The sequence below is a fragment of the Aquarana catesbeiana genome, linkage group LG02, assembly GCF_042186555.1.
Source record: "Aquarana catesbeiana isolate 2022-GZ linkage group LG02, ASM4218655v1, whole genome shotgun sequence".
Lineage (NCBI taxonomy): Eukaryota > Metazoa > Chordata > Amphibia > Anura > Ranidae > Aquarana > Aquarana catesbeiana.
Window position 1 is genome coordinate 547,121,335 of NC_133325.1, and position 12,320 is coordinate 547,133,654.

Consider the following 12,320-nt stretch of genomic DNA (forward strand, 5'->3'; position numbering starts at 1 on the left):
TTGCTGCCCTCACCTCCCATGCCTCCTGGTACCGAGTCAGCCAGTGAAGTAGAATGCATGCATTTGGGCTTCATATGTCTCTCTGCGGATGAGAGGGCATTTAGGAGGAAGGAGAGATTGTGCCTTTATTGTGGCCAGTCAGGTCACTTTTTGAAGGCTTGTTTTACCCATCCATGGAGATGTTTATACCTGAGGTCCTGTAGGGGACAGACCCTAGGTGGCGTTGTTACATCCCCAGTTACCTTAAAGGATAAGCCTCTAGTTTTGGTTACTCTTTTGTGGTCTGAGTTGTCCATCGACACACAGGCTCTAATCGACTCTGGGGCTGCAGGCCTGCTCATAGACAGTGCCTTTGTGTCTAAGCACTCGATTCCGCTGCAGCGTCGTGCCACTCCACTTGCCATTGAGGCTATTGATGAAATACCTCTACATGTTACTCATGAGACTGCACCGTTGACCATGGCCATAGGGGCTCTTTTGAGATAATCAAATTTCAAGTAATTTCCTCCTTATTATCCAGTGGTTATCGGTTATCCTTGGTTGCAGAGGCACAACCCCTCTTGATTGGCTTCATGCTGAGGTTCTTTCCTGGTCGCCACAATGCAGTAAGGCATGTTTTCGGGAAGTGGCTAAGGTCTTGTGCACCTCTTCCCTCTCCTCCTTGCCAGAGGATTACTGCAAATTTAGCGATGTCTGACTAGGGTCAAGCCGGTAGTTCGCCTCCACACCGGTCGTATGATTGCGCGATTGACCTTCAACCTATATACCTCTCCGTGGCCGGGTTTACCCTTTGTCTGTCTCGGAGGATAAAACTATTGAGGACTATGTTGCTGACGCACTTTCTTAAGGGTTCTGGGGATTTATCACTGCAACTTTGCTTTTGCTAGAGACTTGCCACGCAAATTTGCTACAAATTGGAAAAGTGTCAACTAGAACTTGTGCTTCAAGTGCTCTGCAAGTGTACATCTTGCCAGTGAAAATGTGCAAAAAATTAACATACTTACAATTCACAACTGCCACAAATTTGTGGCAAGTTATCCTTGCTATCTGGGATAATGTGTTTATAATTTTTTTTTTATATCTATACACAAATGTTTTGCTTTTCATTCCCATTTTAAACTGAATTTTAAAAGGTTGTTTTAGAAGGCAAGGGTTTACATATACTTTAGTACTGTTGCAACAATACACTGAGACTACATTAAAAGATGAAGATTCATTTATACTGCTTATCTCTCTACAAATGAATTGAATACCATTAAATACCGTATTTATCGGCGTATAACACGCGCCGGCGTATAACACGCACCCCAAGTTTAGGAGGGCATTTTAAGGAAAAAACTTTTAGGAGGGAAGTTTAAGGAAAAAAAACTTACATTTAAATGCCCATCAATGCAGCCTCATCAGTGTTCATCTGTAGCCTGATGAGGCTGCATTGATGGGCATGTGTACTCGGCTCGGCTCCGCTCGCAGTCCCGCCCAGTCCTGCCATTGGACGGAGTGTTATGTCCATCAAAGGAGCTGGGCGGGACTGCGAGCGGAGCCGAGTCGAGTACACAGTATACTCGGCTCTGTCTTTTTCGGAAGTTCTCGCTTCTCATCCTCAGCAGGGAAGCGGGGCGGCGTGACTGCGAGTGGAACCGAGCACTCAGCTCGGTCTTTTTCGGCGGCGCTAGTTTTTTCCGTCGGCGCTCGGTTTTTTTCACGGCGCTCGCTGTTTTTTGGCACACAGAGTGGGGATCGGCGTATAACACGCACCCACGATTTTCCCCTGGTTTTAAGGGGGAAAAAAGTGCGTGTTATACACCGATAAATACGGTAGTTAACAGGAATGGGGCTGCTTTACTAAAGGCATACAGTACGTACCTCCCAACACCTATTAGCAAAAGTATGTGGGCATAGGACCCACCCCCTGATACGCCCTTTTAAAAAGGCAAAAAATACCAAAAAAAATTTGTTAAACCCACAAGTTCTTTTTTTTACCACTACTATTCCCGTATATTGGCTTTTGAAATATACAAAATGTAGCAATTTAGAAATTGAAAAAGGTTTAGCACTGGGAAATTTGAAAGATATAAAAAGTGCATTTTATATACAACTATATAGGTCAGACCGGAAAGAGGGACAGAGGGACAGTTGGGAGGTATGAGAGTATATTCACTTTGCAAATGGAATCATCACTTAAGCTGGCCATACAACATTATACAATTTTCTTGTTCAATTTCCTTTAGATTTACCTTCAACTATGTAGTGCAAGGGACTGCCTGATTGCATACACATTGAAAGTGTTTAGGTGTGACCTCATATTATAAGGTTTTGGCAAATCTAAAGGAAAGTTGTAGAAGAAAATTGTATAATGTATGGCCAGCCTTATGCCCCGTACACATGGTCAGACTTTGTTCGGACATTCCGACAACAAAATCCTAGGATTTTTTCTGACGGATGTTGGCTCAAACTTGTCTTGCATACACACGGTCACACAAAGTTGTCGGAAAATCCGATCGTTCTAAACGCGGTGACATAAAACACATACGTCGGGACTATAAACGGGGCAGTGGCCAATAACTTTCATCTCTTTATTTATTCTGAGCATGTGTGGAACTTTGTCCGCCGGATTTGTGTACACACGATCGGAATTTCCGACAACGGATTTTGTTGTCGGAAAATTTTATATCCTGCTCTCAAACTTTGTGTGTCGGAAAATCCGATGGAAAATGTGTGATGGAGCCTACACACGGTCGGAATTTCCGACAACAAGGTCCTATCATACATTTTCCGTCGGAAAATCCGACCGTGTGTACGGGGCATTAGTGTCAATGCTGGGCCCAGCCCTTCCTTCCTCTGAACTGGCCGCTCAGCTGTCGGCTAATTGCCAGCTCCTATCGCTCCACAGTGACTCACCTGTTGATATACTGCTCGTCAGTGCTGCCTACTTAAGCCGTCCAGCCCTGATGATCTCTGCCTTAGCCTTGGTCAACATCACAGAAACGATCTCTTGCGTTCCTGTTAAAGACTTGCTTGGCTGATATTCCTTCTGGCTCCAGCTCCTGCTTGCTGTTCCACTACGCTGATCTCTGGCTTCCTGACTTTCTGGCTTGTCTGACTATCCGTTCTGGTTACCGAACTTTGGCTATGCTTTGACTACATTTGTTCTATTTACTTTAATTATTAAACAAGTGTGATTTAACTGTACTTCTGTCTCTGTCTGATTCATGGTTTTTGTCACTTAGCAAAATGAATTTTCACTTAGCATAATGAATGAGGTGAAACTATGATGACTTAACACCTTCATGATGAAGTAACACAAATCCTAGAGCCTGAACACAGTTTTGCAACTTTGGCACATGTTAGAAAGTTGTACATATCATTACAACTACTTAGTATATCCAGGTGGATTATACCTTGTGTTTTTTCAGGACAAATTGGGCTTTCATTTAGTGGTAAATGGTAATGGCTATCTCCTGATTTTTATTTTTGTATCAAAGAAAAACTGTCTCAAAATAGTAAAAAAATATATAATGTTTTAACATTTAGCTGTAGATGTCATGCTATTACTATAACCTACCGCCAAAGAACAACCCAAAATAAATTCCCCTTCTCCTAATGATTGCAGCAATGCCACAAATGTGTATGTTATTTGCTATTTGTATCTGTAGTTAGGCCCAGAAACAATGGTGCGCATTTTTTAATCATATGTAAAGTACAAAGACCAAACCTTTACCCTAATCTTTGACCTTAACCCTTGACTCTGACCTTGACCCTATCCAAGATCAAACCCAAATAAAGCTATTTTATCTTTATTTTTTATTATTATTATTATTTATTTTTTTTGTGCACACTATAGTTTACAATTTGTCTCCCCTAGCAAGGATAAAAAGATATAATGCATCTTTCTCTCCATTCAGAGGAGAAAAAAAAACGTAGAGGCAGGCTGTACAGTGACTGACGGAGTATTCTTTGCAAAGTGAATGTTTCCTTAGCAATCTCATATTCCCTTTCAAAAGCGAAAATGCTCTGCTCCTTTAGCAAATCAACCCCTATGTGTCTTATGGTGGCAATTCCTCATTTTCACTAAAATATATCGCTTTACACTTTAATAGAATATCCACACAATGAGAAAATCTTACGAAAATAACCGCTTTCAGATAGATCGTTCAATAAGCTAATCATTACTACACTGCTAGTTGCATCCGACTACGGCCCATTGTACGAAATTTACAGAAGGAAGAGTAGTAAAGTTGTAGTCATTGTTATATATTATATTTTTCAACTGTTGATGGGTCATTTTTAACATGGTATTATACACTTACCACAGATATGTTTGCAAGTCCAAAATATGGTGCAATGCTGGCACTGCATGTGGCTTTCTCCAGTTGGCACACCGGCATTGATGACAATAAGCTAGAAGGATGGGTGGCTAGCTTCACATCTGTCAAGCCCTTTCCCCAAGCTGCAGCAGCTACGAGCCATAGGAAAGCAAAGCCTCCAGTGACACAAACATCCTGCATAGATAGATATAGAGAGATTTTAAATTACTGACACTGAGCATAAGGTTACTGTTTTATATTTTAAAGGTGCTGTTGGTGTAGTGTAAAGTTAAGCTGGTAAAAGCAGTAATCGGTAAGTAGGGAGTAAAGAATGTTCTGCAAAAACTAGTAGAACTTTTACATTGCAAAGATTCATATGGTTGCAGATATAGCTGTGGCTAAAATTTCCACATCTATGTGAAAGCCAAACAATGTAAAAAGAAAGTTACAAAACAAAATAAGAAAGAAGGCATAGATACACACAAAGATTTCAGGAAGTATTAGAGTGCAATCACTAGATTCCAAGAAGTATATGGACACAGCAAACTAAAGGTAGAAATTGTGACACCATAAAGCCTGCAAACAAGGTACAAGACAAAACACTCAGATTTGGAAGTCTTCATGTATAGGGACTGTCAGGGCTGGGCTCAGCCCTTCCTTCTCTGTGCTGGCCCGCTCAGCTGTCGGCTAATTGCCAGCTCCTATCTCTCCACAGTTACTCAGCTGTTGATGATATCCTGCTCGTCAGTCCTGCCTACTTAAGCCGTCCAGCATAGAGGATCTCTGCCTTCGCCTTAGTCAACATCACAGAGACGCGCTCCTGCATTCTTGTTAAAAGACTTACTTGGCTAACATCCCTTCTGGCTTCAGATCCTGCTTGCTGTTTTACTATGCTCATCTCTGGCTCCCTGACGCTTGGTTTGTCTGACTATCCATTCCGGTTCCTGAACTCTGGCTATGTTTTGACTAGGTTTGTTCTATTTACTTTTATTATTAACCAAGTGTGATTTAACTGTACTTCTGTCTCGGTCTGATTTCATGGTTTCTGACAGGGACTGAGGGATATAACACTTTTAGCCCCCGTTCACACCTATGCGAATTAGATGCGGCTTACACTGCATCCAATTCGCAGGACATTTTAAAATACCTTCATTTGAATGTATCTGGTTCACATATGTGCGTTGCATTCGCACATGTGCGTTTTTTGGGCATTGCTGTGCGAATTACAAGCCCATTATCTCCTATGGGCACGCATCTGATTCGCAGATGCATTGCGTTCTGAACATGGATTTTCTCCTTCTCCTCACTACCCCCCCCCCCCCCTTCATGAACGCTGTATTCTATTGACACTTTTTTTCTCCCAGTATAGCAGGAACAAAAACGCAAAAAAAGCTGAATTTTTGCATGTGCGTTCCAGTATCTGGTATTAATATATTCTATTTGTCAGAATTCTGGTCATTACAATGCGTCAGTATGGAAAGCACCTAATTTTGCCTAGCGTTAATGTGCGTTTAGGCACTTTTGAGCATTTTTTAAGCTCAAAAGCTCCTCTCCCGAACGCACAAGTAATTTTTTTTTCCTGACTTTAAACGCCTCTGCCTCTAAACCCCTATATGTGCGTTAACATTAAGGGGCTCAAACGCCTGTAAAAGCAGTGTTTTTTAGTTGCATGAGTGTGCATGAGGCCTTACTGTATCTATTTCTGTGCATATTATATCCTGAATGCTGGAAGACAGTTTCTTTGGCATATAAATGTGGAGAAATATATACAATAGGTATAGAACCTGTCAGAAAAAAAATTTAAAAATTTAAAAACAGAATCACGAGTTTGAAAAAAGATCACCCCCTCATGTCAGTATTTTGTTGAACCACCTTTTGCTTTAATTGCAGCCTTTAGTCTGTTGGGATATTACTCTAACTCTTCACATCTAGACTTAGCAATACTTAGCCCGCTCTTCTTTGCAGAACTGCTCAAGTTCAGTTAAATTTGATGGTGACCCAGTGGCGGCCTGTAATGCAGGGTGCAGGGGCGCTGCCCCTCCTATCCATGCGTCCTGCCCCCTAATCTACATGCGGGGCGCTGGACGCATTGATTCCAATGGGTTTTTTTTTTTTTTTTTAAGCAGAGGCTCTAATAGGCTTTAAAAAAGGGTGGGCCCGGGGGGCAGAGCACTGCGCCCTGAGCCCACCCGGTTCTGTGACAATAGCGAATGATTGATCGCTATTTCATACTGATTCTCCTCCCGGCTAATCAGGAAGCGGGTCCTGAGACCCGTTTCCCGATTGGCTGAAAGAAGATTGGCCTAGGAGGAGGAGAAAAGAGGAGGGTGGGGACGGTATGGCGGCAGGCTCCTGCTGCTCTGTCTTTGGAGGATGTGTAGAGCATGGCCAAGAGCCTGGGCTCCGAGCTGCAGAGCCTCACTGAGCAGTATGGCCCAGAGTCTATGTCTGGGGTGGTCCAGCAAGTGGTTTGGGTGCTGGAGCTGGCGGAGAGTTTTGCGGCCACCAGGAGAGAGCGGAGCTGTACGAAGGAGGAGCTGCTGATCAGAGCCGTGCAGAGTATGGGCAGAGAGGAGCGACAGTCTCCGGTGTGTATACTGAGCCTGACCTGTACAATCCCAGGGGGAATAGAAGTTCCAGAGACCGCATCATGCAACCACAGGCACTGCATGACCTCTCTAGATATGGCGCTGCAGTACAATGTGCGTTGACAGCTGTGTGACCGACCAACCCACCGGGGGGGGGGGGTGCGTTTGACCTGACCGGGAAGGGGAGCGGCCGTGGGTGCATTGTTTGCCACCCCCCCCCAAAAAAAAAATATACCACCAACCGCCACTGTGATGACTGTTTGTTGACTGCATTCCATGGGGGCACCCGTACGTGCTCGCTCCTGAGTCCCACTGCTGCGTCCATTGACACAGACAGCAGGACTCGGCCCTGCCCCCCGCTCCAATGTCACAACATTTGATAGTCAAGCTGCCCAATGAGGAGGGAGACAGCGGCGGGAGTCGCTGCTGTTGTGCACATCGCTGGATCGGATCGGGCTCAGGTAAGGAGAAGGGGGGGCAGGGGGGAGAGCTGCAGCACAGAAAGTTTTTCACCTTATTGCAAAGAATGCATTAAGGTGAAAAAACACTTTAAGTCTGAGCTCTGACTAAGCCATGCAAGGACATTCACCCTTTTCTCTTTCAACCACTGTGTGGTCATTTTTAGATGGTGAGCTGTATTGGATTTTTGCCAGACATATCGTTTGTTGTTAAGGCCAAATAATACATGTGCCCTTAAGATCTGGTGCATTTAAGGTGGTCAGATGAGACTAAAATGTAATTATTTGGCCTCAACATCAAACGATACGTCTAGCTTAAATCCAATATAGCCCACGATCCAAATAATCCCATCCCTGCAGTAAAGCGGTGGAGGTGGTAATATCCTGTTATGGGGATGTTTCTCTGCAACAGGGACTGGAGCACTTGTCAGGATAGAAGAAAAATGGATGGGGCAAAATACCATCAAATTCTTGAGGAAAATTAGCTGCCCTCCAGAAAGTTGTCAATGGGAATAAGGTTTACCTTCCAACATGACAATGACCCAAAACACACAGCAAAAATTACCACACAGTGGTTGAAGGAGAAAAGGGTGAATAACCTTGTATGGCCTAGTCACAGTCCAGACTTAAACCCCATTGAAAACCTGTGGAATGAATTAAAGACTGCAGTCCACTAACGGTCACCATCAAATTTAACTGAACTTCTGTAAAGAAGAGTGGGCAAATATTGCAAAGTCAGATGTGCAAAGTTAGTAGAGCCATATCCCAACAGACTAAAGGCTGTAATTAAAGCAAAAGGTGGTTCAACAAAATACTGACACAAGGGGGTGATCCTTTTTCCAACTCAGTGATTCTGTTTTGGACTTTTTTTTTGTTCTGACATGTTGGTGTTATAGCTTTCACTTGGATGTTATAAGTTGTACTAGTAAATACAGCGGGATAAAACAAAAACTGTGTCTGTCTTTATTTCAGGCTGCAAAGCAACAAGATGTAATTATTTTAAAGGGGGTGATTCTTTTCTATACCCACTGTAAACAGAGGCATGTGAAATAAAAAAAAAAAAAGGACCCCGTGTCACTACAGAGCACAGCAGTGACATAGGGGATGGAGGATGGAATTACAGGGTGTGACAGAGAACACAGGCACGTAATACTTTGTGAAGTGAAGAAGCTCCATCTTCCAGGTTTCCAGGACTTTATTTTTTGTACAATGTTCAATTGCCACTGTGTAGCTTTTTGTAGGGTCATAGAGCTATAAAGAAAGGTAAACCACATAAAAGCATATGACTGATTTTGTATGCTTAGCTTTGCTTTGTCCTAAATGGTGCATTTTACAATGCAACAAGTAGATTTATGCTTCTCATGCAACATTTACACTTGTTATACTGCTTATGAAATCAGTACATTGTGTGATAACTATGCTCATGCTTTGTTGTTTTTATTTATATACAGCAAATATTTCCAAGGGCTGCTTTCTGTTCTGCACTGTTTCCTGGCAAAAAAAAACAAAAAAAACTTTCATGGCACACTGGACGCTCTGCCCATCGGGTTTGGTTCCTTTTTTTTTATCATGTTTACCTATACTCATTTTGGTTTACCACTAAGATTACAGATGGTTATTGCTGATCTTCATAAGGGCATAAATGCACAATAGCATGTTAAAGGACATTCTTGCAAAAGTGTACACTTACGATTTGCTGAATGAAAGCCCAGGTTGTCAGGTCACGCACACCTACATTTGGTGGGCCAGGAAAGTGAACCTTTGCTTTGTTGATGCAGGGCAAATAAGTAGGCTCACTTAAAGCGGAGTTCCAACCAGAAATGGAACTTTCACGGATCAGATTCCTCCTCCCCTCTGGTTCCACATTTCGCACCTTTTGGGGGGAAGTGGATACCTGTCAAATCCAGGTATCTGCTCCCACTTCCAGGGAAAGAATGCCGCAATCTGTGCGGCGAACTACGCAATGTGTCCCCCCCCCCACTACCTTCTGGGAGACACACAGACATGCGCAGTAGGAACAGGTTGCTTCACTTCTTGTTTCCCTTAGTAAGGATGCCGGCGCCTGCACCCAGAGCTGGGGGACGGGTCAGCTTGGCTTTGGGTGCCGACATCGCGGGCTCCCTGGACAGGTAAGTGTCCTTATAATAAAACTCAGCAGCTACAGTATTTGTAGCTGCTGACTTTTTTTTTTTTATTATCTCCCAGGCGGAACTCTGCTTTAACTGCCCTTCTCAGCGTCATATATTTCCTTGGCTTCCTTGCCACTCTGCTCAGCCGACAGCAGCAATGAAAAATACCTAGTACTCCTATGACGGGAAGCATTTGACTCACTTCCATTCATTCCATGTGATAGCGTTGGTGCTTAGTGTCTCGGCATTCAGCACTCTCAAATTAGAGTGAAGAGAGTGCTCAGAGACAGTATCTCACAAAAGTGAGTACACCCCTCATATTTTTGTAAATATTTTATTATACCTTTTCATGTGACAACACTGAAGAAATGACACTTTGCTACAATATAAAGTAGTGAGTGTAAAGCTTGTATAACAGTGTAAATTTGCTGTCCCCTCAAAATAACTCAACACACAGCCATTCATGTCTAAACCGCTGGCAACAAAAGTGAGTACACCCCTAAGTGAAAATGCCTAAATTGGGCCTAATTAGCCATTTTCCCTCTCTGGTGTCATGTGACTCGTTAGTGTTACAAGGTCTCAGGGGTGAATGGGGAGCAGGTGTGTTAAATTTGGTATTATCACTCTCACTCTCTCATACTGGTCACTGGAAGTTCAACATGGCACCTCATGGCAAAGAACTCTCTGAGGATCTGAAAAAAAGAATTGTTGCTCTACATTAAGATGGCCTAGGCTATAAAGAAGATTGCCATGGCCCTGAAACTGAGCTGCAGCACGGTGGCCAAGATCATACAGCGGTTTAACAGGACAGGTTCCACTCAGAACAGGCCTCGCCATGGTCGACCAAAGAAGTTGGGTGCACGTGCTCAGCATCATATCCAGAGGTCGTCTTTGGGAAATAGACATATGAGTGCTGCCAGCATTGCTGCAGAGGTTGAAGAGGTGGGGGGTCAGCCTGTCAGTGCTCAGACCATACGCCACACACTGCATCAAATTGTTCTGCATGGCTGTCGTCCCAGAAGGAAGCCTCTTCTAAAGCTGATGCACAAGAAAGCCCCCAAAAAGTTTGCTAAAGACAAACAGACTAAGGACATGTCCTGTGGTCTGATGAGACCAGGATAAATGTATTTGGTTCAGATGGTGTCAAGCGTGTGTGGCGGCAACCAGGTGAGGAGTACAAAGACAAGTGTGTCTTGCCTTCAGTCAAGTATGGTGGTGGGAGTGTCATGGTCTGGGGCTGCATAAGTGCTGCCGGCACTGGGGAGCTACAATTCATTGTGGGAACCATGAATGCCAACATGTACTGTGACATACTGAAGCAGAGCATGATCCCCTCCCTTCAGAGACTGGGCCGCAGGGCAGTATTCCAATAAGAGAATGACCCCAAACATGCCTGCAAGACGACCACTGCCTTACTAAAGAAGCGGAGGGTAAAGGTGATGAACTGCCCAAGCATGTCTCCAGACCTAAAACCCTTTTGAGCACTTGTAGGGCATTCTCAAACGGAAGATAGAGGAGCACAACGTCTCTAATATCCACCAGCTCCATGATGTCATCTTGGAGGAGTGGAAGAGGACTCCAGTGGCAACCTGTGAAGCTCTGGTGAACTCTATGCCCAAGAGGGTTAAGGCAGTGCTGGAAAAAAATGGTAGCAACACAAAATATTGACACTTTGGGCCCAATTTGGACATTTTCACTTAGGGGTATACTCACTTTTGTTGCCAGCAATTTAGACATTAATGGCCGTGTGTTGAGTTATTTTGAGGGGACAGCAAATTTACACTGTTATACAAGCTGTATAGGCACTACCTTACATTGTACCAAAGTGTCATTTCTTCAGTGTTGTCACATGAAAAGATATAATAAAATATTTACAAAAATGTGAGGAGTGTACTCACTTTTGTGAGATACTGTATGTTAAACCCATTTTAGTTTCAAGTCAAAACTTTCATTGCTTCTAATGGCTGGACAAATTAGTGGGGAAAAAAGGAAGATATGTATGGGAAGTTGGTCAGGGTGGTATTTAAAGTGGTTGTAGATCTCAGACATGAAAAATGAACAAAGTATATCCCCCTATACTGTGTACTTGCCTCAAGCCACAGCACGTGGCAAGTGTCATTTCGGTTTGCTGACCCATTCCTCTGCTATCTGCATGAGTCCTGTCACCAAAATAAAAAAAATAAAAAAAAAATGACAGGGGAGAGAGCTCCAGCACACTGCCTGTGATTGACAGCCTCAGCTCTGTTCCTGTGTGCTGTGGGAAGGGGGGGGGTGACCCTTCCCTCCAATCAGCTCATAGCTCTCCTGACTGAGCTCTGCAGAGTAATCTTCATCCCCCTGCTTTCTGGGATCTCAAACTTGCTGTATAAATTCTGCACTTTGAATGGATGTAGAGAAGAGAAGATAGCAGATAAACTGGTACAACTTTACTTTACTGGGTAAATATAAAGGTTTATAACCAGTTTAAATTAACCTGTTACACCCCTCTATGCCTATTTGTTAAACTTTTTCCCTCAACATAATCCAGTTTTAACCATTTACTCTATTGTATAATCTCTTAATTTGCTAGTAATATTTTCACTTTTGCTTACCACAATTGGCACTCTCCGGATTGTGGTGTATCTCTCATGGAAAACCAAGTAAATCACCAAGGCCAACATAGAGTAGAGGAAAGCAAATACCGATAATGTCACAAAGAATTCAGCTGGTGCAGAGAAATCGCCTGAGAGGTGCAAGACACGGGCTTCAGTTTCACCACATGGTGGCATCTCATAGCGTTGCCGGTACAACCTAGAGCAAACATATACAATGTAAAGCACAGTACATAAACTAACAGTACTG

General features: G+C 43.4%; 1 protein-coding gene across 1 annotated transcript in view; it reads right to left on the bottom strand.

Moving 5' to 3' along the window:
* Positions 1-12,320, bottom strand: part of SYPL2 (synaptophysin like 2) — a 128,686-nt gene that overhangs the window by 26,707 nt on the left and 89,659 nt on the right. The window contains exons 4-5 of the mRNA XM_073615903.1: positions 12,071-12,269; positions 4,308-4,499 (exon numbers count right to left, since the gene is read on the bottom strand). Coding sequence (XP_073472004.1) covers positions 4,308-4,499; positions 12,071-12,269 — 391 coding nt within the window. The remainder of the gene's footprint in view (positions 1-4,307; positions 4,500-12,070; positions 12,270-12,320) is intronic.